Consider the following 27,667-nt stretch of genomic DNA (forward strand, 5'->3'; position numbering starts at 1 on the left):
GAGCAGGCAGATTGATTAATGCAAGCCTTTCATCGTGCGAAGATACCATCACTGCTGAGAGAGATGCTTCATATACACTCAGGGACTTGACAACGTGAGTCTCCTACTTAAAAAAAATGTCATCGTCCATTCTCCTCACGTCCTCTCAAAGCCTTTCATCGTGTCACAACTCTGACGTTACACCGTTCTCCGGTGGCGCGGTGTTGCTGTTGTGGCACATATCATGTTTTGATCGTTTTAAAACCAACGGACCGCTTGCTAGTCCCAAGCACTGGGTTCTTTTTATTTAGGTTCGGGTGTGCGCCTCTGGCTCTGGCAGGCGGCGGGGGTCTTTGATCTAATGTCACCGAGGTGTAATCCCTTTGCCAGGCCCCCACATCCACCCACCATCCATCTGCCATCCTGTCAGATGGCTGTTTGCGCTGTGCCGCTGCGCCAAGAATTTCTTTGCTGCATTCACCTTGGGTCTTCACCGCGTCTTCGCCCAACTTGACCCGAGTTTCGCACGTCTTTGAAAAAGGGGAGAGAAAAGAGAGGCAGGTCACCACCATTTGTTGACCTTCCTTTTGCCTCCAATGACTTCCATCTCACAAAGTCTCCCATACACAGTATATCTCATCAACAAATTTCTTTCTTCTCAATTTTCCATCTGTATGTTCTCAATACTCAGGCTCTTGTCAGCTTTGCCGTGACACAGAAGGACCCTGCAACCTTCCACCGTGTCGCCTCAGTTCAGCGTGCCCTCCCTCCCCCCCCCCGGCTGGCCTCGGTTGGTGGAGGCCAGGCCTTGCTCCCTCTCATGCGGAGCTCTGAGTAATGGCCCCACACTGCCTCCCTGTCACCATGAAAGGTGGAGCCGGCTCCTTTCTGTTGCCCTTTTTTCTCGAGCACATCCTTTCAAGCGGCAAGGCAATCCCAGCTAAGATCTCTATCCGTGGTGATTTATCTGATCTATGTGTCCATAACACTCCCTCCAGCTCACACACTCCCGCCCTCCCTCCCTGCGCGCGCACGCTAATGTACTAATTCCCTTTCACTCAGATATTTCCTCAGGCTTCATCGCCCTCACTAGCAAGGCTGGACGCTGGACATAAACACACCCTCCATCTAAACACACCCTCTCCCAGCCCAGCCCCATCTTCCAACAGATGGGCAAAATAGACGGGTCAGACAGGGAGTGTGTGGGGTGGTTTTTTTTTTGCATATAAATTGGGGGACAGCCAGTAGTAAAAATAAATGATAACATGTTGTTCCGTGAGCAGATATTTCAACAGATGCAAGATGCAATGACCGATGGATGCAAGAGACATCACAGAGAAGGAGAAAAGGAGGAGGGAGGAGCGAGCCAAATAAGCAAATGGGCAAACAAGAGGGAAAAAGAGAGAGAACTGACAACAGTTCCAATAAATCACTATACACTTGTATAAGTGAGACAAGGTACAAAAAATGGTGAAAGAAACAGACAGGTCTTGTGAAGATTTTTTTGTGTGTATGTGTGTGTTGCTAAATAATTCATTGAAGTCTGGGACCAACCACTGCTATCTTGGTAACAGTGGGTGGGCTGCAATGGGTGGGCTGCATCTGGTATCTGGATTTGTTTCCAACTGTTTGCGCTCCCCTGATCAGCTCTGGAAATAGCGTACGTTTGGAGAGCGATTGCTCCCCTCCCACTCAGGCTTCCATCTGAGGAGCGTCTTTGTTTCTGCTCTCCTGATCATCACGGGTTCCTCCATTTCGTTCCTCCTTTTAGACTCAGCCTGGGCTGTTAAACTGGCCTCTCCTCTTCCCTGCAAAATCACTGGAGCATACTACTCTCTCTTTTTTTATTGAGCTCGCATGTTTGCTGTGAATTTGTAGGCTTGGGTGAATATGTGCTCGAGCAAGTTGCCTTTTTGTGTGCCTTTACCCCGTGCGTCTGGATGTGTGCTTGCACACCATGCCTGCCTCAACCTACCCACCCCCCTGTTCCCACTCCCACCCCTCCTCTCTCTCTTTCTCTCTCACTCGCTCCCTCACTCTCTCTTTCACACACACACACACACACATTCACGCTCTCACACACACACACACTGCACCTCTCTCCTGCTTGCGCTCATTCTCGCGGCTCTAGTCTCTAGCGCGGCCATCTGAGAGGGGGCTGTGCACCCTGTGTCGGTGTGTGTTTGCAGCGGACAGCTCAGGTTGACGCCTCGCTTTTCTTTTATTTATTTTTTTTGCGCGCGTGTCGGTGTTCGGCCATCCTGGGATTAAAGCCATCGAGGATTCAGGGGGAGGAGGATGCTTCAGCTGCTGCTGCTGTTGATTTAATTAGCCTCCGAATCGTACCAGAGCAGCCGCGCGCCACTGAATGTCTGAGCGATCCACGCCGTGCCGTAGCTCCAGGAGGCGTTTTACAGCCACCTCTCCTCCCTCTCCCTCTATCTCTCTCTCTCTCTCTCTCTCTCTCTCTCTCTCTCCCTTCAGGGATCATTTTTTCCCCTCTTCTTCGTCTTTTCTCTTGAATACATCGGGAACTGTGCATTTTAAGAGGGGAAGCAGGAGACAGACAGGAGAAGAAGTGAAGGAAAATGCGGCAGCGATCAATATGGTGCGCGCTTGAGCAGAGGCAGAAGCAGGAGCCGAAGCAGGCGGACAAGGACTGGGTTGGATATTGAGTTGCAACGACTCCTCACTCTCCTCGCTTTCTTCTTTCTCTTGCTCGGAAGCTTCAAAGGTGAGGCGTTTGAGTGGCGGCTGGTGTGTCGTAGAGGAAACGTGCACACAGAGCCGGCAGGCTTTTTTTTTTTACCACTTTATTTATTTATTTCCTTATTTTTTCCCCCCTCAACCCTGCTGCAGTAGATTTCTCTCTCCTGCTTGCACGTCGGTCTCTCTCTCTCTCTATCTTTTCTTTCTCTTCATCTCTCTCTCCCTCTCTTTTTTCTTGGGAGATAGGCAAACGTGAGAGCTCAATCCTGCAACCCCCTTTTCGCCAGCTCAGGTCAGATTTTTTCTCTCTCTCTCTCTCTCCCCTCTCTCTCTCTCCTTTTCCCACATCTCTCTCTCTCTCGTCTCGTGTCTGGTGCTTTCCTTTTTTGCTCTCTATTTAGATAATCCTCGGCCCCGCCAGGATGCTCCTTATCTGTGTCTTTGCTGCGGAGGGGCCGCCCTCTGGGCCAGAGTGGTCTTAACGGCCCATAAGTCCTTCCTGAGGGGCGCACGGAGAGAGCCTCCCACAAAAAAACACGCCACGCCTGGCACCAGAAGCAACGCCCCCTGAGTTGGGCTTTTTTCCAGCATTGTTGGGGGGTTTTTTTCGACTCCAAGATATTCTCTTGAGGGATTCTTCGAGCTTTGTTAAATGGTGATAGTGGAGGATTTGTCTGGTTCTGATGGACTGTGTGTTTAGCATGGCTGAGGAATGAATTTGTTGTCCTGAGTTAGATTACCACTGACCACCAAGAAGGGTTCCTGAGGGAATGAAAAGTTTTTCTTGTTTTGGATATCACAGCCCAACTGTAAAAGAACTGGGAAGGGTTATCTTTCTTTTCCTATTCCGGAAATCACTTCGGCTTTTATGCTTTTTGCATCATTTGTCAACAAAGAGAGTGCTCTCGCTTCGTCCCGCCAAGCTGTTTTCCGACCAGTCCAGCGGATTATGGACGGAATGGGCGCCGTCGCCTCTCACTGAGATGTGTCCGTCACGTCGGGTGGAACCAGCGGAGGCCAAGGGTGCCTCCCCTCCACCTTCCCGATCCCGGCCGGAGCTAGTGCTGCCTAGGTGCGATAGTGGGAACGCTGGGAGCGTTGAGAGCGAGGCGGGCCGGGCAGGCCTCGGTTGGCGCTCCTGCTGGAGGTTGGCGCTCTCCTTGGCGCTGCTCGCCTCCCTCCTGGACAGAACAGGCAGTGCCCGCGTGTCCTCCAGCCTGAGCACGACACACCACGTCCATCACTTCCACAACAAGCATGGCCGAGTGCCCATCGCTATCAACAGGATGCCCATCCTCACAAGAGGCTTCCCCAGTAAGTTCTCCTCTTCGTTGTTGGCCTTTGCACACTGACATCGTTCATTTCATATGCGTTCTCTCAGTCCGCCCAATACAGAACACTGCTGTAGGAAATCTCTTTTACTGACTGAACGGATGCGAAAAACGCAGAAACTTAAGCCTGTTTCAAAAACCTTTTTTACAAACGAAAGTCAATAATATAAATGCGATTGATACAACATGAGGTCGTATTTATTTCTCAGTCGTGTGACAATTCATACAAAAAATGCGGACTCGGTGTGCAAAGGCCTGTACACTCTCTCCCCTCTCCCCTTCTTTGGATAAACTTGCTCTTTGTGAGTCAGATTAGTAAAGTGAGGTTGTCCAAGCACATTAGCCAAACGCTAAAAGCTAATGTGAAGAATAGCATGTGTGTGTTCGGTGTCTCTAAGTGCTTTGGTTACATGACTAGTGAGGCCATATAAAGGTGCTTACTGGTGTTGCTTTCCTCTTAACTTCTGACCTTGTTACTCTTACTCTTATGTGTACATAAAACACACATAACACAAGTGCTCCCCTGCAGGCCTCAGTGGAGTGTCTACTGTCTTAAGGCCGGTTCAGACCTCAGACTTCTTCCCTTGATTCAAACTGAGGGTTCAAAGCATTATTTTTACCAGTCCAAAAGTATCACAGCACTATAGAATAATATGATATCGGACACTGGAAGCATTTTTACTTTTCAGTTTAACATTTTATGTCTTCTTAGAGGACTGGTAAAGGAACCTATGTGGTCTAACCCAGTGTGGACAGGCTTGTTGTGTTGATATAGCATCTGTGTTCAAAAAGGGTGATTTAACCAAAAGATGAATCCATTATCAAAATCTCACTGCAAATATAACATGTACTATATGTTATATCTTAACAGCAAATAATTACAGGATCCATGAAGCAGAGGAGACATTCCCCTATATCCACATCTTCCTACTTTGCTAAAGCCCTAATATAGCTTTTATATACAGATTCTACTAAGTGTATTGATCTGCACACAAGCACACCTTATGCACGTAGTTCATGTTTTCAGAATTACCCAAAAGGTTGTTTGACGGAGGCCTGTGTGGCTGAATTACATCCTCTTTTTGGTTTGACACTGAAATTGCCATTCTTGTGAATGGAAATGTATGTTTGAGGGTTTCTATTTCAGTGTTGAAGCCAGGCCAGGTTTGCAGCATCTACGAAGGCGGTGAGTCATCTATCGGTTATTGAGTTGCACTGACGAGAATGTGGCCAGCATGTCTGAATTGCATTCTTAGATGCAGCTCGCTCTGCTGAATCTCCCCATTGCAATATATCATATAATTTGAATTAACTGGCAACACCAATGATGTATGCTGCACCAACTGTGCCTACAGTAATATTTGATTAAGAACAAATGGCATCACACAAAATGGGAGGGGTATTTTAAGACCCTGTTAATTATGGAACACATGTACACTGAAAAGCTTTTTGTGTTATTCCTTGCCCTCTGTTCAGGAAGATCTGTGGCACAAAGCATCCGCTCTGTGTTTCTCAACCTGCTCCAAGCCCTCAGTGATATGCTGTAGTGCAGTAACAACACACACTATGTGGCTGCTTGTGTAAAATCAATGCAGGGTGTAGTAGCAATTCACAAATTCAATCAATGCAATGTGCAATAACTAGTGGTGATTGTTAAGTAGTGGTAGTAACCAGTGATTTACTGATTAGGAAGTGAGGAAAGACAACAGCGTTCATTTTGTCACCTCTTGTTCTGTGCTTCCTGTTAGGTTAGGATGTGTTCGAGCAGAGCTCTGGCATCAGGGCAGTAAGAGGGAGGGATCAGTGAATTGAGTCCTCCTCAGACCATCCATCTTCCGCAGCTCTCACTTGGCTTGAGCAGTGTGGAGAGGGCCTGGTGGAGTAATACTGTCGGCCTGTGATGACATCAGTTACTGGAATCATTGTCTGCGCCTTTTTGGCTTCGAATGGCTTGAGAGAGAGAAACATCTCACCACTCAGCTTTGATTCTCAGCCAGAGCAGGCCCATTCATCTACAGCGAACAAAAAAAAAAGAGAGATTCCAACATATTTCCAGTACCCTTATCTTTCTGACACAGCCAAGGTATTGTACATGAGGTAAAGTCAAGCGGACGTTCCGTGAATGATACGTGGACTGTAATAGCATTCACCTTTTCCATAGCGCAGCCTTTCACAGGCCTGCAGATCACTATAAATGGTGCTATTACAGAGGCTGTCAAAGGGACATGGTGAAAGGGTAATGTCTCAGATGGATATTGTTGTCCGATGGTCTCTGTTGTCGATGAATCGTTTCAGTTTTGTTGCTCCGTAACAGAAACAACCAATTCTGCAGATACAGGGAAATGTTTCAAAGACCTCCAGTGTCTGGTGCAGGGGTAAAGGATGGGCCCTCTTGGAGGAACAGAGAGAAACATGTAAAGGTACTGTCCAAGAGGAATGATCACCTGCTCCGGCTGTGATGTACAATACAGTAGGACCACACAGGCGTCAATGCGCGGAGTGACTGCAGCGAGTTAAGTGAATGAGTAAAGACTATTGATAAGTGCCTGCCTCGGAGGGGTGTGGGCAGGGAGCGTGAATGACAAGGAGCAGGGGTTTGATTTCTGCCACACCATCCCGGATCCCCTTGGAGGCCCTCGTCGACATCGACACCCCGTGACAGGACACAGGCCTTATCCATCACACCTGCCAACGCCACCCCAGCTCCTCCACGCTGTCCCCTCGGAAGGAAAGCCCTACCAGTGACAAGAGGCCAAAAGCTCTCTGACATGCGCTCCTGCCAAAGCCTTGTCACGCTCCCCCATGCCGCACTGATGCGGCTGCTGCATGAAATGGCCTTTTCATTTGATTTCCAGAGAGTGGGAGTAGAAGCTGGAAATAAGGAAGGCTGTTTTCATTGCATCTAGCCTAATGTTTTATGCCTCCCATTGACTGCTCAACAACAGCAATTGAACCTACAATTGTATGTTCACGTTGTGATCCTGTGGCATGGCTGTCGCTGCGTTGTTGGGTTCAGTGGCTGGGACGCGGTCCTCCTGTAATAATCTCTAGCTGCTGTAATGATGATTAAGACGTTAGTGTTGATGTCGACCTCCTCTCATCTCTCACTTATGATAAGCACCCACAGGGCTCATGTGTCTTTGTGAGGATGCCGTGGTCCTCTACTGATCCCTCAGGTCCTCCTGAGCATCCCATCACCCCCCCCCCCCCCCCCCCCCTTAGTGTTCACTGATGTAGATTCCAACCTCCACGCTCCCCGCACGCTGCTATCATCTCTCATTGTGATGCACAGGCGCCCCTCCCCGGCTCCTAATACCCCAGGCCCAATGCACTGATGGAAGCTGCTGTTTGACAACCAACGGGCCCCCTGTTTGCTCAGCCAGTCCGTCCCATGCATGTTGATGTGAAGGTTCCTGAGCCTGTCCAATCACATACGAGAAGGGTGGGTGGGGTGGGGGCTGGGGGTGGGGGAGGTGGTTGTGGGTGCTGCTGTCGTCATGACGGCAACCTGAGATCAAACTGCAATCTGTTCAAGGACTTCGCCCTTTTTCTGTGCACAGACTCACTTTATTTACACTTTACGCCTAACGTCTGTGACTAGAAATCGGTGAATATGCTGCCCACGCCTCTGCACATTTTCACACTTCCTGTGGAGGCTGTAGCTTTGTACACAAAGGGGAGTACACATTTATTTATTTATTTGTTTGTTTATTTATTTATTTATTTATTTATTTGGTTATTTTCATTCAGATCATTGACCTGGCCAGTGTTTCTTTTTTGTATTGAATCCACACTGCATTAGAAATGGCCTGTAGACAAAAGGACAATAATGGATTTCTGCTGGAAATCAGTGCATGAATGTGCCATTGTTTGCCATTTGGTGCGTTTAACTGAATAGCTGTGACGACTGAGCAATTCATGTGGCTTCATATGCTTCAGCTGCAGTCGGACATTCAAGGCACATTGCTCTTACATTAGCCAACCTGATGACCATGAAACTCTACCCACTGCTGATTCTAGATCAGACATGGCTGTGATATGCAGCAGCTCTGCATTAGGCCCATTTTACCTACAGTCTAAAACAGACATGTCAAAGTCAAGGCCCCCGGGATGATATTTGATTAGTATTAGAACCGGCCCGCAGGCCACAGCCGCCGGCTGCTGTTTTGCACGCACCAATACTCCATTCCCCACAATGCAACTGTAGCCCACGAACTCACTTCGGCGCAGCAAGTGGGCCTCAGCTTCATTATTCATCAGTATTCAGTCAGGGCAGATGTCAACTTTCAGCTATCCCCCTCCCCAGTGTTGTGCCTAAACGCGTTCATTGAACGAAAGTTCATGAACTCGTTCATATTTTGAGCGAACGTGAACTGAACGTACTGTATTACTACTGCCGGATGAACGTTACTGTGAACTCTTTCATTCTGGTGTCTGTGAACGGCATGCTCTTTCAGTTTAACTTCGTTGAAAAGGGTGCCAGATTTCTACAGAGCCTTCCACGCGAAAACCCGGCTAAAACACACCGTGAAAAGGCCTTAATATGGTAGCATGAAGGTCACCATTTGTCAAACTATGGGCCGAGGTCCGCAATGTGGACAATGGTCTGCAGAGTGAAATTATTCCCGGGCCATCGTCTGATAATTTGCTGCGCAATTGATCAAGGAGCCGGCAGACAGAAGAAAAAAAAAACATTTCTGCAATTAGTAGGAAATACTTGTTTGGTGTCATCAAACATAGAGGCATAGAATTAAGTCGTGGTATGAGCGTTTATTCAATGCATGCGTGTGCACGTTGGTAGCAAAGCTAAGCTTCAACCTATTGGAAGGCTATTTAATTATGAAACAACATTTAATAGAACGACGTGGATTTATGCAACTTCCATAAAAAACAGAGCACAGACTATATAAAACACTGTTTGGCATTAAGTATTAAAGTCAGCCAAAAGCTATTAATTAGTCTTAGTTAAAAGATAGTTAAAGATCTCCAGATCAGTGATTTACGCATGATCTGTTACCATTCACAAAAGCTGGTATTGTGTTTCCTGAATCCTTACATTCAGGCATTCAAATTAAATGTAATTAAATAGCATATAAATATTCTATCAGTGTATGATGCTTGCATGAGGGAAACATCCCAAAACAACGGCGCCCATATAACTGCTGTTGTTTTGAGAAGTATTTCTCATGCAAGCATCATGCAACAATGCAAAAACAATGAAACTATTGTAGGCCTAATTATATTTTACATTAGTAAAGCAGTAGCCTACGCTGATGTGCATGTTTTCACAAACTTTTGTGAACAATCTTAGCATTTTAAACATTTGACTGTTTTGAAATGCATGTATAGCAATATAGTATAAAAATAATAATAATTGTGATATCATTATGATAATTTGATGGGGGGTGGGGGGAGGGTGTGGGTTCATGTAGGTGGGCCCTATGACCCCAAAGTATGCCTTGACTGGGCCTCAGGTCAAAGAAGTTTGAGAAAGGCTGATGTAGACGACAAAGCAGCAAGGAGGCATCGTATGATCATTTAAACAAGTTTTATGACAAGGTCGGTGATGGGAAAAATCGTACATTTCTGTGCAAACTTTGCCCGCACTTCAGTCACAGTCATTATTCATTTAATCATTAAATAAAATACAATACACGTCTTGGTTCAATAGGTTACGTGCAGTCATTTTAATATGTTTTAATAAACATTGAACCAGTCCGGCCCTCGGCTTGTAACAAATTTGGTTTTTTGGCCCTCTAATGTATTTGACTTTGACATCCCTGGTCTAAAAGTTGTCAACTGACAAGTCTACTACGTGTACCTTACGGTAGCACGTTTGTCCGTGTCCACAAATTTGACATGTCCACAAATTAGATTTTTGTTTTAGCACCATATAATATAAAATAATATGATGTGGTGCAAAATGATGATTATATTTACAAAGTAACAAAATGGAAATTAAATGTCATAGAATGGTTATTATTTCATTGTCATATTTTTCTCACTTAGTCCAAAGAACACTTGAACCTTAATTCTCAGTTGATGAATTTGAAATGTGTTTTCACAACTGTCAGTACTCTTGTCAGTCTGATTTAAAGTCACATTAGGTATCCCCTGAGTTGCCTGTTCAGTGCCTGCACTCATATACTGAACTCATACTGAACTCATATACAGTCTTGACTCTGAAAATGGGGAACACGCATAATAAACAATATCAACCAAGCCATAAACAACCACAGCCAATCAACCAATGCCGTTTCAGCCAATAGTGCATTTTAATTGTGTAGTGGCAGTAACACATCTGCTGTAGGATGGAGTAGTACAGAAGTCCTATTGTGATGTTCCGTTCCTGGCGCCAACTCCTCATTTCATGTGGCGGTAGTCGATTGCAGAGAGCCTAAGAGCGATCTGTTTGATGTTAATGGTGAGTCAGTTACTGGGATCATCTCATTCTTCTGCACTACCCAGCAGCACTCATTTGAAAGGAACAAGAAAGACTCACTCCCTCCCTGTGTTATAATGTATGTGAACTTCCTGGGTTGCCTGGATCCTAAGGCAAAAAAGAGAGATATTTCAGGTATTTCTGTTTCAGTGGAAGTCATCTGCCATGTCAGCACTGCTTGTGACTGTGTTTAAATAGAAGAACAGGCCTGCCATTTTAATGTGTTCCCCCATTAGTGACATGGATTAAAATAGTGGTATATGAGAGAGACTACCCAAAATGGCTACTTGGGTTGAATTAGGGGCTTGGATATTTTCAAAATGTACACATTAGCTACAGTACAGCTTTGCAATTGTTTTTGGGACATCTCTGGAATGTTTTCTGAACATATTTGAAATATACGTAAATATTTCTACTTATATACCCAAACATTATGCAGTGCATTTTTATATGTAAATGAAAAATAACAGACATCCATAGTTTTGTTTAGTTTGGGTATGAGTCTGATTTAAGAAAAAATAAATGGCAAGCTCAGTGTGTGCTATTTGGCCGTAATCTCAGTTTGCCCACATCCTATGCTTTGAAACCTTGTCTGTAAGAAACAGAAAAAGTACTGAAAGCGCTATGCCACTATGATAAATTGCATAAATGACATGGAAAATTGAAACGAAAAATGGGTTATGACCTTGAAGGAACACATTTCCTTCTACTACATTACGCTGAAGGGGAAGAAGTACTGCAGGTTTATATTGATGCTCCTGCATCTGCAGTCTCATGGCCATAGGCATATACTTTGCAGCGCGTCTGTGTTGTCTGTCATGAATGCTGAAGACGTGTTAGAGATTCAGTACCATGCAGTTTTACACAGTGTGTCAGGATTTAGATTTGAATACATTATTGTGTCGAGTTTGAGTCGAGAGTTGAAGAGTGTAGACAGCCCCTCGGAGTCTGAACGTCTGCGTTGATTGTCACCATTGTTAAATAGCTAATCCACGCTAACCTCATTCCAAAAAACATGCAGAAATCCAGCTTGGACGAACAGCAACGATAATGCGTAAATATAACCTCCATCTGATGGTCATTACTCATGTGTTCATTGGCTCGCTCTCTTTTTGTGTGGATCGGTTGGACCGTCCTCCGTGTTCTACCGGTGTTCTCGTTCCACCCACTCCTGTTTCCCCTGACAGAGACGAGAATAGCCTAGCGCACACTGGTACCTACTGTGATGGAGACAACACACAGACAAACACACACACACACACACACAGACACAAAGGAACACTTACCTGTTAGGGTTATTGAAATTGCAGTTCTGTACATCCTGAGCTATATCTGAGATATATCTGTACATCCTGGTTGTAGAGAATACACAATTCTGTATTCCCCACTCCACCGACACTATTAATAATTTGCTTTTAAATAACATTTGCCAAAGGAGGGATTTGAGCCTTAAAAGAACTGGTTGCAGCTCATTGTGCTATTTAGAGAGATAATAAAATTATTCCTGGCAATCTCTCTAAGGATTACACAATTTCACAGATAAACGAGCACATAGCCGACACAAGCCATAATGATAATACTGGTGGCAGAAGTGGGATCCACACTGGCGCATCGGGGACAGCAGTGCTAACGCTAACACGTTCTCCTGCCTCGGCAACTCTGGAATTAAGAGGGGATTATTCCAGTGCTTCATCTCAGTGTTTACAAAACACCATGACAACCCCAATGGCCCCAGTCAGGGCATTTTGAAGTATGACATCATTGTGGAAAAAATGATAAAAGACAGAGCGGTTTAGACGTAAGGGCTGTATAAGCTCTCAAATGGCACTGCACACCTATAACTTTTACTGGAAGCACAGTGAATCCAAACGAAGCTGTATCTCTGGCTGTGTGGGGGTCCACCATGTAATATTTATCATCATTTCTTCAGAGACTATAAAGGGCTTTCCGGGCACTTTGTTGCAAAGCTCTCTTTCTTCAGAGCTGCACTGTCATGACAGAATTTTTACGGCCTGCACAGCACATCAAGGAGTGCAGATATACTTGGCTCTCATGCATTTGTCTTTTACTCTGAAACGAGCTTTTCATACCTGGTCTTAAAACTCCTTATATCACCACATCATCCGCCAGACACTACCGCACTGCTGTTTGGCTCCCCTTTGGTCACACGTGGGCTTCTTATGTGCCAGAGGAAACCTTCAAAGCTGCGCTTTCTCTCTTACACACAAATGGCGGAAAGGAACCCATTGTTATTCATACCTGACATTATCCTTAGCTGCACAGGACAGTAAATTGGGGTTATGGAGACTTTGAAAGAGTTTTTTTTTTCTTTTTCGGGCTGTCTCACGGAGTACCTGGAAAATGCACGGGGGTCAGATGTGCCAGACGGGAGACACTGACAGCCCTCCAAAACATGTCACCCTCATTGGCATTACAAAGTATTTATCTCTCCTTCCTCGGAGGGTATTCTTTCACCACCTGCTCTCTCTGGGAGAAGCCTGGAGGGCACTCAGAAATCATCGGTGATAACAGTGTAATCAGATCAGAACACGTCCGCCGCACCGTGATTGCAAAGGGCACTTGAACCACTACAATCAAGCTGTGACTTTAAAATGTGAGCCTTTGCTGCTTAGTAATACCCCCTCCTCTGCAGCGACGAGACGGGACTGAGTGTGTGGAGAAGTGGCCAGGTCTGCCGCTCTGTCCAACTTCTGGGCCTCCCGGAACCAGCTGCCAGAGGTGGCAATGTCTGACTTCATCTTACCATATGTTTGTTCCAACCATTCACTAAACCAGGTGACGATAATTAGCACAGCTCTTCAGCCAGGTAGATCAGCTAATTACAGATTTCTACCTCTGCCAGCTGTCTTGACATACTTCCCCAAAGCCGTACAAGCACTGAGATTTTTGGCCCGATTTTTAGTCACAAGTTAGTCAGCCACGACGAAGTTCAGAATCGGGCTAAATTCCTGTCCGATCGATAGTTGTTTGTTGTATAGTTTGAGCCTGATTAGAATACATAGGGGCAGCCGTGGCCTGCACTTCGTTAGCGCTTCGGACTTGTAACCGGAGGGTTGACAGTTCGAACCCCGACCAGTAGGAATGGCTGAAGTGCCCTTGAGCAAGGCACCTAACCCCTCACTGCTCCCCGAGCACCGCTGTAGCAGGCAGCTCACTGCGTCGGGATTAGTGTGTGCTTTACCTCACTGTGTGTTCACTGTGTGCTGAGTGTGTTTCACTAATTCACGGATTGGGATACATGCAGAGACCAAATTTCCCTCACGAGATCAATAGAGTATATATACTTACTTATACTTTATACATAACTATATGTATAAAGTATAGCTTCCAACTGATCAGTTTGGATTGCTGCCATGTCAGACATCTTTGTTGCCTGTAGTAGTTAGAATATCTTATCTTATACACTCTGGACGCACAGTGCTTAAACTAATAGTGTACCACATGTGCATCAGTGTTGCAGCCTGCATTGTTTGGGTGGTAAGCCCAGTAATGCACAGACTAATAAAGTTAAATCAGTCATTAAATGTGGTACACTATTAGTTTAAGCACTGAGCACAGAGTGTACAAGATAAGATGTTCTAACTACTACAGGCAACAAAGATGTCTGACATGACAGCAATCCAAACAATGCAGGCTGCAACACTGATGCACATGTTTTGTTTTATTGTGCTACACGGTCTTATTATATTGACTAATTGAGAACAGAGCTAAAAGACGGTACCTCTTTTATTGGTTCTTTTAATTACATGGGGTAATCTCACTCCTGGATACACACTGTAACTGTCAAATATAAGTGGCAATTACAGTTGCACTCTTACATGCAGCAAATTGCATTATTAGATACTCTTACCAAGCACTCTGAAGGTGAATTATTTTATTATTACATACGGTTTCAACAGCCGACTTAGCTGCTGTTCATCATCAGTAAAGTATGACCCTACCACATTCTCCTGTGCTTCATGGGCATTTTCGCCAGATCTCCTTCTGGATACAAATGTGTTCCATGGTTCCTGCATTGTTCTATTTGAGGCTAAGTGCAGTACACATCAGAGGGTCATTGGCCATATTGTATGCCTGGCAGTTATTGTACTATGGCTATGTTATTGCTACAGGCATTGTAGCTTTATGTGTACACCAAGGACCCTGGTTTCAGAATTTTTTTTTTTTGTTAATGTGTCCACCTTCCAGTGAGTGCAGAGTTGAGAAATGATCTTGAAATACTGAAATGGTTTGGTTACTTGCAAAACAATGTGCCGTTGTATTAGGGGGAATGTTTTTTTTCTTTTTCTGGGTTTATTAATGCACAAATAGCCATATCGTTCTGCACTTATTTCAACACATTTTATGTTCTTATGTGAGAGACAGGCATACAGGCGGCACACTGAAAAACAAGACAGACCTTATTTTATTCCAAATGTTGCAGTCCATTAGACGACATAGCTTGAGGCATATTTGCCAAATTAATTTGATTGTGTCCCAGTGAATGGCAAAGATGGTGCGCTCTCTTAGAGAGGTTATTAAAGTAATATTATTTTAGCTCAGACCCAGTCAGAGTGGTGTTCAAAGTAAACTGTGAAAATTTCATTGACCACCCTCCAGCTCCAGTAATATAAGTCTCCTTTTTATGTGAAACATGGCCTATCTCAGTAAAGATAAATGCACTATGTATTTTAATGGATTCAACATTCACTCACCTCCTTTTACAGCTTGGCAGAGAACAGCACAATTTAATACTGTTTGCACACTAATAATAACAATTGTAAGAGCAGAGTACTTCCCTAAGGACCGTGTCATGTATTGCATTCAATGAGGCGAAAGACAGCTGACAACTTTTGCCTACTGAGACTACTGTGTAAAAAATAAAGGAGTAACAGTAGGATTTGCCATTAATAAGACTGCAGTGGTCTTGTCTGCACACCGTTGATGTACAGAGAGGAGTCATGGTGAAAGCTTTTGTCTCGCCAGGGTTGGTTTCTCTACATTGTTTAATAGGCACTGGCAGTAAATTGCTTTCCTCTCGTTGTCTTTCATTCTTCACTTCTGTGTTGCCCATTTCCTATTATTTTCCTCTGAGCTCAAGGTGATAATTTAGTCCCACAATGTGTGTTGAGAGGGCTTCCTCTCTGTGACAGGCAACCCCCTGATGAAGAAGACGCTGTAATTAAGGGAAAGGGTTCATTTAGTCACCGAGATTCTCAGAGAGAAAAGCGTCCAGTCAATACAAGCATGAACAGAATGCATAGCGATGCCTGACCTAGCTGCCATGATCAATTTGCATGGAATCGCAAAGAAAGTACTAAGAACACTTTTCTGGCAGGAGCTGCACACTCCACATATGCTGCCAGGAATAAAACTCAACTTAATGTATTCCAGAATATTTACCTGTTATTTGTGTGTACACAGGAGCAAAAGACTAGACCGCTCTCCAGTCAATTGGGAAGGCTTCGGGAAAGAGCCTGGTTTCTGTTCGGTCTGATTTCGGGACAGAACTGGAAGGCCTGAAGGAAATAAACGATCTCTTTCCTGCTCAGATCATCTGTATTCATGAGATGATTGGTGCCGCCGCCATGCGGTGTTTCACCGCCTACATTAGATTCCGGGGAGCCTTTTGTAATCTGCCTGCTATGTCGTTTGCTAAAAGTGCAAAAGAGATTCACTTTGCGCAAAATTATGAATTGGTTGTGTGTTAAGTATGTGTCTACAGCTTAAATACGGGTCTATTTGTTTCCTTTTTGGTTGTATTTGGTCTATGTTTCTCTCCTTTGGCATGAGGTCTGGTGAAGACAGAGGAGGAGAGGTGAGGAGAGGAGAGGGGCTGTTTTACTAAGCAGCACCTGTCAGCCTCAGTGTGGGCCCTGGCAGCCACCATGTTCCCTCATTTGAGGGAGAAAGCTTTCGCAGACAGAGCCATGACTCATCGTCAATACAGTTTGTGGCCCCGTTCACAATGGGATATCCACACACACACACGCCCACGCACACTCATGTATGCGTGCAGACATGCACTTGCAAACACACACAGACACACACACAGACACACACATACTCACACACATAGACACACACACACACACACACATCAGAGGTTGACGCCAGCCAAGGTGGATTCCCACTTCCAACGCTGCTGCGGGACAAAGCTGAGGGTTTTGATTCACAGTAGTATTCCTGTCAGCTGTGGTGTTCGCGGTGCCGCCAGCACACATGTCTCCAGCCCTCAGAGGACGCCATAGAGCACACTCACACACTCACTCTCACACTCACACTCACACACTCACTCTCACACTCACACTCACGGACTCCCCGCTTTCAATCCCGGAGAGGAGAGGAGAGGAGAGGAGAGGAGTGCTGGAGTGGGAGAGCTCTGAAGTGACTCATTCATCTGAAAAAAAAGATGCAGTAATCACAGCTTGATGACTATGTTTTAAAACAGGGAAACCATTTCAAAACTACCTTGAAGTAGAGGTCTTCTTTGTATTTTATCAGCATCTACTTAAAGGCCACCACCTCATTAAAGAAAGTTCTATGTCATTTTTGCTGCTCTTAATAAGACCAAAAGGTTATGAATTTAAGATAATAATGAGCCGAGTTACACAGAGATGTTAAAACACTTAAGCTGTGTGCCTTTGAGGTGAATATAGATAAATCACATTATTAACACCAGCGGAATACAAAAAAGCTGAGATTTTTTTAATATGGCTTGAATTGCATATGCACCATAGGCTGTAAAGATATGCACACATTTAACTTTGGTTAGAGCTGCATAGCTGTTTGCATCAGGGCCTGATTTTATTTTTCACTTCATGGTAATGTAATGACTTACTTATACTGTAGTACGTAAGAGACAAGAAAGTTGGTGGAAACCACCAAGAACACCCATTTTTTTGTTGCTGTCTGGTCTAATGAGTAGCAACACTGGAGAGACAGAGTGAGAGAATGAAAGGAGTGGGAGAGGTGGGGGTGGGGCTGATGAAGCACAGAAGCAGCTCACAGGCACGGTGCCTGAAACAGACGGTGTAGCAAACTTGCTTTCACATGTCAGGCCTGGTGCATTAGCCCTGCATATTTTATGGCGGCCATTATTATTTCATATGTTTCCTTTTTATGTGTAGTCTCTGAGCCCCAGCTCTCAATGGCTGCTGAAAATACAGAAGGCTGTAGGTCCAGCAGGACTCTGATTCGCCTTCTATCCATTTGTCTCGTTTGATCTTGGGAGTCCTGTTTTTTCTCAAAAAAAACATGACCCAGATCAATCTCATGAACACATGGTTATGATCGTTTCGATTACTGAGGACCCTGAAGCCGGCAGCTCGTGAAGCTCTTTCGAGTGTCTGGAGGTCTTGATTTCTTGGAAGATTGTGGGAGTACAGCTCTTAGAAGTATGCTGCTGTTGTAACATCTTTTGTTCCAGATGTGACTGTTTGACTTGTGTTCTAGTTAGTGAATCCATGCTTCATGAAAAGGATGCTTTTTTAATGAAGGCTGAGTGTATTGTCTCAATGTGTTAACACCTTCCATGGCATGCATAACCTGATATTTCAAACATGGACCACTAGCTGGTCAACAGGCATGACCATGAACAAGTCCTCATTTGTAGGGTATACAGTAGGAAATGAGTAAAAGAGTCAGCTAGAAGGGCCCCAGGAGAGTGGAGACCTCCGCCAAGGCCAAATGCTGATTCGTGCTATGCTGGCAAAAGGGAAACTTAATTTGTCTAGCCACTCGATGAGTTGGAACTGCTCCAAAATTTAATGGGTTCTACTTTTGCACCAAGTTTCCTGAAAACTGCTCTGGTAGTTTTTTTATGTACTCCTGCTGATAGACAAACCACACCAAAAACATCATCTCCTTGACAGAAATAATTAGGAAATCCTATTGGTAATATGAGGCATGGAGTGTAAGTATAATGTAATGGACATTTTAGAATGATGGAGGAGTATTGCATTGTAATGTTATTGTACTTCATTTGGAGTATTTTTATTATTCTTCAAAATTGTGTTTTCATTCCTTAAAGTTGCCAGGTGTTTATATTTTTTTCCAAATGAAGCCTTGCTGTTTGCTTTGAAACAGTAGCAATCTAATGCACATTTGAACAAAAACAAACCTAGAATTATAAACCAAGGGCCATTTACATGATAAACATTGTTTACAGTCTTTCTCTCTGTATATGATCGCCATGGTGACCCAGAGGCTCTGCAGCAGCTCTGCTCCCACAGGGACAGCTCCATGGTGGGAGTGGCTGTTCAGCGTGTTTCAGCACCTCAGGCAGGGACAGCTCCATGGTGGGTGTGGCTGTTCAGCGTGTTTCAGCACCTCGGGCAGGGACAGCTCCATGGTGGGTGTGGCTGTTCAGCGTGTTTCAGCACCTCGGGCAGGGACAGCTCCAGAGCAGCTCTCAGTGGCCCTCCTCCGTATCTGCCACTGTCCATTTCAGAGCAGCGTGTAGGGATAGCACCAGGATTATTTGCTGATAATCCATTTAGTTCAGTTCTGACTACCATGTCCTCTGCATGTTTTGTCACGTCTTTTTGGGGAGGATGTGGTCTTCTATACAATAGAATACAATAGACTCGTAATGTTTTGAAACAACTGAACAAAATGAATGAATGAAAAAAAAACTGCCTACCTATCATGATTGTGCATCAATTCTTTCCCCAGACCTTTTATGCTCAGTGCTACCTTCATACAGCAGCTGTGATATTTAGAAAGGTTACACTGTAAAAGATAGTGACAGAGGCTCACAGCAGGGAAAACGAAGACGTATTCTCAGAGGGTTGATTTTCTACTCCCTGCCTGCCCACGTTTTGGGATCTTAAAACACACACTCACAAACACACAAAAAAAAAGAAAAAGAAAAACAACTCCCACTTCCCACTCTCTTAGCAATGAAGCCCTGCCTAGACTGTACCTCAAGGCCACCCTGCTGTATTTTTACAGCTAACCTGCTCTCCTTATTTTAATTTTATCTGCCTCGAATCTGTTCTGGCGCCAGCATCCTTCCCCTTCTTCTCTCTCCTTCTCACCCCCCCTCTCTCTCTCTCTCTCTCTCTCTCTTTCTCTCTCTCTCTCTCCCTCTGGTTGCTTTCCTCATTGCTCACTGGAGGAAGCTGGCCAGGGATGCGCCAGGCGGGCAGGCACCAAGCGAGAGAGCGAGGGAGCGGGGAGAGCAGGGAGCGCGGGAGCTGAGCGGAATACGAAGCAGCTTTTCGCACTGCGCATAAGGAGCAGGGGACGGGAGGAGCAGGGCAGAGCTGCAGCTGCGCCCGGGCGCCAGGGGAACGCCAACAAAGACGGAGCGGTGCAGATCGCTGACGATAATGAGGGTGGGAGCTGGCGAGATGAAGAGAGAGAGAGAAGGATGGAGGAAGAGAGGGAGAGAGAGAAGGATGGAGGGAGGGAGGAAGAGAGGGAGAGAGAGAGAAGGATGGAGAGAGAGAAGGATGGAGGGAGAGAGGGAGGGAATGAGTAAGGTCCATACATGACAACTCCTCTCTGATTGCCCCCCCCCCCCTCCTCTCTGATTGCCCCCCCCTCCTCTCTTTGTGAAGCCCCCCCTCCCTCTGATTGCCCCCCCCCCTCCCTTTGTGAAGCCCCGCTAACCTCAGTGCAGTGGCTCTGCTGCTGCTGCTGCTGTTGTGGGTTAGCGGGTGATTTATACTGACTAGTCAAATTGTGGCCCTCGGTTTGCTAATCATGTTGTTAGTAAACTTAACAACACAAAGGCACACATGCTGTACACATGCTCAAGCACGTGCTGAGTGCTTGCAATTATGATTCCATTTGAAGTGCAAATTGCAACAGTAGTGAAGGGCAAAGTTGGCTATTCAGAGTAAAGAGAATCAAATGGACAGATAGCGTGCGCATTCGGAGATACTGTCAGGTTTATCATCCACGATTTATCTCCTGGAGCCTTTAGGAAGCGGAGATGTCACTGAGAGTGTTGGGGGGGAGGTGTCTGTGAAACAGAGAGGAACCGAGCCCATCTAGCATCTAATGAGGGGCTGTGCTTTCCAATTTCATTACTCCTGCCCTACTCCTGTCGTTACGACGTCTCACTGACAAACTAGCTGCTTGAGCAGGTTACTCATTGGTGTTGCTGCATATATTTGTCATCAGATGGATTGCACCGACTGCTGTCCCAAATGCACAGAGAATGTGTGGAGAGAGGATGATCTAGAATGCGTTGTCAGCTTTTTTTTTTTTCCCACCCCTCTCTGGGGTGACATCCGGAGACGGCGAGGCAGAGCTCATCACACACGGCTGTCAATCAGAGCCCTAATCATGCAGAGCCCCCCCCCCCCCTTCAGATAGAGCGGCCCGTATCACATTTACATTTCACCTTCAGCCTGTTTGCACAGGTTAGTTAATGCATTCATCTTTCTGTGTATGTGCTTATAGTGTGTGTGTGTGGGTGTGGGTGTGTGGGTGTGTGTTTCAGGGAGAATATGAGTGGTTGTGTGTGTGTGTGTGTGTGTGTGTGTGTGTGTGTGTGTGTGTGTGTGTTGTGTGTGAGTATGAATGTGTGTGCATGTGTGTGTTTGTTTGTGTGTGTGTGTTTGTGTGTGTGTGTGTGTGTGTGTGTTGTGTGTGAGTATGAGTGTGTGTGCATGTGTGTGTTTGTTTGTTTGTGTGTGTGTGTGTGTGTGTGTGTGTGTGTGTTTGTGTGTGTGTGTGTGTGTGTGTGTGTGTGTGTGTGTGTGTGTGTGTGTGTGTGTGTGTGTGTGTGAATCACTCTGTTTGTGTCTGTTTGTTTAAGTGTGTGTGTGTGTGTACCACTCTGTTTGTGTCTGTTTGTTTAAGTGTGTACGTGTGTTACGTCTCATCATATCTGTAGTGCAGTTGTCTCTAGCTGCCGAACAAGTCAGAATGAGGCATGTTCCTCATGAGCACATCCACCCGTGAAAGCCCGAGGGGACTTTCTATTTTTACCAGTTGTGGGTTTTTGTCTCAGAGACATGACTGAGACTGAGTCTGCATTGCAGGGTCCCCCTTGCTAAGCTCTGTGTCTCTCTGTCTCTCTCTCTGCTCTCGCCATTCTCTCTGATGGGTTTCATGAGGAGCCTATTCTGAGCTAATGGAGGTGGCTGACAGATGTTAAGAAGCACGTGATGATGGCTTCGCTCTCCCAGAATAAAATAGGAGTCATGTTACCTTGTGTTGTATTTCTGTCACTCCCCTGAGTTGTGTGTGTGTGTGTGTGTGTGTGTGTGTGTGTGTGTGCTTTCAGTCAGGGTGGTGTTTGCTAGCTCTGAGGTGTGTAGTGGAGGTGAGAACCTGTCTGTGATGGCACCTCTTTGTACATCGAGGCATGATTGATTTTATGTTCTTCTTCTCCATGCCCACGGAACGTGGAGATGTGTATTGACTTCTGTTAACTTTGCTTTTGCAAACGACACCTTTGTTGCACACATTAACATGTGCGTTTCTGCTCTTTGAGTTGAATGAGTAATGTTTTTAGAATGCCATTGATCCATTAAGCTAACAACAGAAATTGATTTTTTTTTGTTTGTGTGTAATTGTTGAAATAGTCCTTGTACAGTCCGTGTCTGAAAGCTCTTGCCATTTTTGACATGAAATGCCTGTGAATGTTTTCCCTTTTTCCCCACCTGCAGATTGGAATTTATTTCACCTTTTGTAGAGCATTTGGCAAGCGCTTACCTACCTACTGCGAGTAGTGAAAAGGTGCCGAGGACTGTTTTCAGCATGATTCCACTTCAATAGAGAGGACAAGGGAGAATATCAATGTCTGACAGTGCATTTTGGACGGCCTAATCTCTCCCTGACAGGCCCGACTGGTCGCGCTGCCCTGCCAGCCGGCTGCTCATCGCTCAGGCTGCTGCTGCTGCTACCGCTGCTGTTGGAGGTGTGGATGTGGGCAGGGCCGGAAAGCATTGGAACACAGTGGATAAACTGTGCCCAAAAGCATTATTCCTTTATGCAAGCCGAGCAGAGCGGCAGGAAGATTTGGATTAATCTGTTGACTCATTGCCGCCGGTTGTTTTGTGGCGTTCCTAGCTGCCTGCAAATAGGGCCACGGTCCTCTGTGTCGTGTTCCACTTTCTCAGACCTCATGTACGACTGAATTTTTGTTGGGGGGGGGGGGGGGTTGTGATCACATTTCTTTATTGAGATCTTCATACATAAAATGCCAGGGATTTTTCAGTCAGCGCTTGCCAAGAGTAAAAAGAATTATGTACAATTACATACAATTCCTTTTAGAGCTTTTCAGAAATGGAACAAGCAGTTTTTTAATGGGAAATTAAACAGATCCTTCACATCCCTGATCCTTAGATTTGTGAAGCAAATGAGTTCAACAGATATATAAGCAAAGGGTCATATTTTCATTGGCCTGTCTGCTAAAAAAGGGAGGCAGTGTTCAACTCTCCAGCAATGAATTTGACGTAAATCTATGAATTATTTGTCATTGTCCAGCACATTCATTAAAACCTGCTCTGGTACATTACTGACTTATTAATCATTTGAAATAGAACAGCGGAAAACTCTCAGTACCTGACCAACATATACTATTATGTTGCTGCTAACCTTTAAGGAAGGCTCTGTTTATTAATTCATGGAGGGCTCAGGACCTGTTCCGCCGCTGAAATGAGCGCTCGAGGGGCAATGTCGGGAGGAAATCACATGGAACAGATTTAATGGCTTGTGTAGTGGGGCCCACTAGATCAGCGGTCAGCTCGATGCAAGGCGAGGCAGGGCGATGCAACAAAATGCGAGGCGACACGCCGCTCCTGCGGTCAGAGCTATCGTTCCATCGGCGCCAAGCCGCCAGGTGGTCCAAGCACGCCAAACTGACCGGGCCATCTTTCCAGACTGCCCCCCACCCACCTACCCCCTCAACCTGCTCCCCAGCCTGCCCCAGATTCCGAGCGCAACGCTCCCGCTGCACTGCAGGCGAGGCGGAGAGGGAAGGAGAAAGACAGGCACTCCACCAGAGCACGGTGGCCTATTTTGATCAGACGTGAGATTGAGATTTCTGTGCACGATAAATAAAAAGGAAGATTTCCCCCTCCACTTCTTGGCCGCGAGCATTTCAGAGAGAGAGAGAGAGAGAGAGATAGAGAGATGTTGAATTTCATCCACTCATTTTCACGGTGGTTCCTCTTCTGTGCGTGCTTGGTAGATCAGATTCACTTTTCTTTAGTTCAGTGTTTGCCGTAGAACATTTGAAGTTCAGTTACTGTGAAGCATCCCCCCCCCCTTTCTGACACCCTCTACACCCCCCCGCCCCCCTCCCACGTGTCAAACTGTGCTTTCCTCTGTCAGTGTGATACACACAGCAACAAATTAGAACTCAAGACAACTGTGCTGCATGCTGTCTTGTGCTCTGATTGAATTAGGAGCATAAGCCCTTCTCCGAATCTGCATAAGCCTGTGCAAGACCTGCTCACTCAGACCTGCTCCGGCACAGCATGCCAGCACGCCGAGCTCTACGGCACCAGGGAGAATCTGGACATTAGGCAGGGGACAGATGATGGTCAATATGCCACCGGAAAAAAGACTGGCAAGCTCTTCCCACCCCCTGTGACTACAATGGCAAATAGGACTTAACCTCTGGCTGCATTCAGTGTGCTCAGCAAATACTGTCCCTTGACTCCAAAAGGGAATAAATCTCCTCATAGTAATAGATTCACAGCAGAGATGTAAGAGCTCTCCATGTGAATTGGTGTGAAGAAAAGCAAGGTACTGAAGGAAGTAACCTTGTGTAGCTGACGTATTCAAATAAAATGGCATTTAAACAGCTCATTAAGAGAAAACCTCACCCAGATGACATGCATGGAACTATTTCACTCAATCACTTAAGAGATACACTATGTAGACAAAAGCATAGCTGTCAACCCTCCCGGTTTTCTCACAATTTTAGCTTTTTTCCCGTTGTCTTCCCATTTTAATATTTTTCCATAAATATCCCATATTTTAACACTCTCATAACCCTTGCCCTATCAGACCTGTCTGTTGGTAATGCTGTCCTGTTGCTACCCCCTTGCCTTTCCAGTGAAACAGACATTGTCAAAGCAGAAAAACATCATTGTGCTTGCTTCAAGGTGCGCACATGTGCGTCTTCAGAGTGATATAAGGCTTTTGTTTTTTGTGAGAACACGTCTTGATGTCAATCGGTAAGCAAAGTCTCGATGCAGCTTCACACCTCGTTCAGTTAGTCCAGCAGTTGTGTAGCCTGTGAATTCTTGCTATTAGCAGAGGGATTGCAACAGAAAGCATAATGTTGAAAATGCTCCTGTTTTTTGGGTTGGAAACCCAGGAATTCTCCCTTATTTTCAGAGCTCAATGTTGACAGCTATGGACAAAAGTACAGTATTGTGACACCTGTGATTATACCTACAGAAACTTCAATGACATCCCATTCTAGATCCATAGGCATCAATATGGTTAGTCAGTTAGTCAGTCAGTACAGCTGCAACAGCTTCCACTCTTTTGGGGAGGATTTCCACAAGATTTTAGAGTGTGTGTTGAAATGTTTGCCCATTCATTCAGAAGAGTATTTGTGAGGTCAGAGACTGATGGCCAGGCTCACAATGTCTGTTCAAGTTCAACCCAAATGTGTTTGATGATGTAGAGAACCCTATTCTCTACAAGCTAGTTAAGTTATTTGACCGTTGCAAAAGAATAATGACCATTGCCATTGTCAACCTGGTTTTGTGGTTCTGCTTGATGTATTGTTCCAGCAAGTAGTATTTTTCTACAGTATATCTCGGGATGTATTTCCCTATACTGTCCAACAGACACATAATCCCTTACCACTGCTATTCTAAAACGGATAGTTCCGGTCCTTGATTATGATTGGCTGAATCGCTTTCAATGCCGTTGTAAAATCCAGCACAAACATACACCCTGATCGCATTTGGTTCTATATTACTGCGCTACCACAACTCAATACAAAAGTTAGAGTAGCTGCATCTCGAAGTTGCTTGGCAACCATTCTGATAGAGGAAATATATTTCTTGGCGGAATGCATTGTTACATTTCTCGTTGCTGTGCCTTTATTTGATTAAATCTTGCCCGATATATGTACAGTAGTAACCGTTTTAGAAAAGCAATAAGCCTCTGGAGGCCGTAGGTTACACTGATTTTAGAACAGCTAAGGAGGTTTTAGTCTGCTTGCACGTTGTGCCTAACAACGCCCCTTAGCTGTTCTAAAATCAGTGTAACCTACAGCCTCTCGGGGCTTATTGCTTAATTCTACATGTATAATATATACAATTCCATTGTACCATAGCACGGCCATTCTGCAGCACACCATCTGAACACACTCAGTAAGAACAGACCCTATTTCAGCCTGTCCACAGTTGGCCCCAGAGTCTGCCAGTGGAAATGATACAGTAGTTATGCCACATCAAAGCCTGCAGTAGGCACAGCACAGCACAGCCAAGCAGCTTCAACCACAAACCATCAGTGTGGTTGCCCCCCCCCCCCCGCACTGGCCAAATTGCTCAGTGAAGGGCCCAACTGGGGAGGTATTAATTGGAAGCTCCATTGTGGGTGCTGAGAAATTCACCATCAGCTGTCAGGGCATCCATTTTGATCTAAAGCCAACTAAATTCTAGATTCATGTTATGAAAAGACCATAATTTTGTTAGTGATTTTAGGGTTTTGGGCATTTTTGTCCCTTACATAAAGCTCTGCATAAAGATGTGCCGCAATCAGGAAAATTAGGCCTTTTATAACGCAACTGTACGTTAAGAAATGGAAGGTCTCCTGTTTATGTATTCAAAGTAGAATGCATTACCGTAATGCAAAGTGATGTAAGAGATTACATAAATGTTATTGTTTCAGAGGCTACCGTTGCTCCAACTTATCATGTATACAGTTCCCAGTATATGGGACATATTGGAAGTGAAATCACACTCAAAAATGCTTCATCTGTTGGCAACACTGGAGACCTAGCGTGTGTTGTACATACCGACGGCTACAAAAGCATTCCTTCTTTTATGAATCAGAGCTTAGCTCCCTCTCTGCTATGGAGGTTCTCTGGGTAATGTTTACTTCACTGTCCCCACTCTGTCCCAGGGTTATATGTAATTAATTGCTGGATTTTTGGATTCAACTGTAAGTCGATAACAGTAATTACAGCTCTGAGTCACAGTCTGTCGTATTTAGTGGTCTCTTTTTTTTCTCTCACGCAATCAAGATACACTCAAGCCATTTTTTTTGTCAGCAGTAGAAATTACACATACTGTATTTTTCCCATGGACTGCATTTGGTGCTCCTAATCTATATTCCTTCAGGAAGCGATGCATTACTTTGAAGAGAGCTTTTATTGAACTGATAACAACCCATTTTCAAGCATATGTGTGTGTGTGTGAGTTGGAAATTTTAAGTGAGGAAAGGATTGCGCACAAAAATCGCCGGGCACACTTAAAGGCTGACAGCCCTAAAGCATAAGCCCAGAAGCCGTCAAGGTCTGTCCGGCGTGTAGCCAGAGACACATTCCGCTTGGAACAGAAAAATCAATTCCCTTTCCTCTCTCTCTCTCTCTCTCTCTCTCTCTCTCTCTCTCTCTCTCTCTCTCTCTCTCTCTCTCTTTCCCTCACTCCCTCCTCACTTCGCTCACACGAGCTGGCAAACCCCCATCGAAAGTCTGACAGGCGAAGAGCTTGTTTTAATTAGTGGTGTTGTGGAGAACACAAGACCGCACTCAAGAGTTTAGCTGTCATATCTCTGCAGCAGTAGCAACTGAGCAGTGTGTATCAGCACATGAAAGATGAGCATTACATATGCCCCTACAACCGCTGTAGAGCAAGATGGTGCCACTCCTTCTCCTCCGAGGAACGGGTACAGGGGGAGGCAGCATATCTATTCTGTGCACCGTGCTGTTTATACTCCAGTCGAGGACGTCCTCTCATCAACCTTGCGCGATACTTTAAGTTGCATCTTGCATTGGAAGGTTTCTGGTGAGATGTTAAAGCGGAAGCTGTGTTTTCTCACAACCACCTCAAAGTCTCAAATTGGAAATGAGGATGCCTGGCATGCCAGTGCATACATTTGTACAAGTCTGTATTTGAAGAGTCAACCGTGCCTTCTTTAATGTAACTGGTATGGAGTTTTGAGGTTGTTATTAGGTCCTTGATTATTTGATAATATTTTAAAGGTGTTAATACATCTTGTTGTTTTGCTGTCTCTGTATGAAAATTGTCATTGGCACTTTCTGTATTTT

General features: G+C 45.2%; 1 protein-coding gene across 13 annotated transcripts in view; it reads left to right on the plus strand.

The window, feature by feature from the left end:
* The window catches only part of nrxn2a (neurexin 2a), a 207,242-nt gene that overhangs the window by 134,080 nt on the left and 45,495 nt on the right, over positions 1-27,667 (plus strand). The window contains exon 1 of one of the 13 annotated variants that reach the window (XM_042092097.1): positions 2,852-4,002. The exons of the other annotated variants lie outside the window; for them this stretch is intronic. Within the exon in view, the coding sequence (XP_041948031.1) occupies positions 3,459-4,002 (544 nt within the window). The 5' untranslated portion in view covers positions 2,852-3,458. Of the gene's footprint in view, positions 1-2,851; positions 4,003-27,667 lie in introns of those variants that run through there. 13 annotated transcript variants of the gene reach the window in all.

The sequence above is a fragment of the Alosa sapidissima genome, chromosome 5 (assembly GCF_018492685.1).
Source record: "Alosa sapidissima isolate fAloSap1 chromosome 5, fAloSap1.pri, whole genome shotgun sequence".
NCBI lineage: Eukaryota > Metazoa > Chordata > Actinopteri > Clupeiformes > Clupeidae > Alosa > Alosa sapidissima.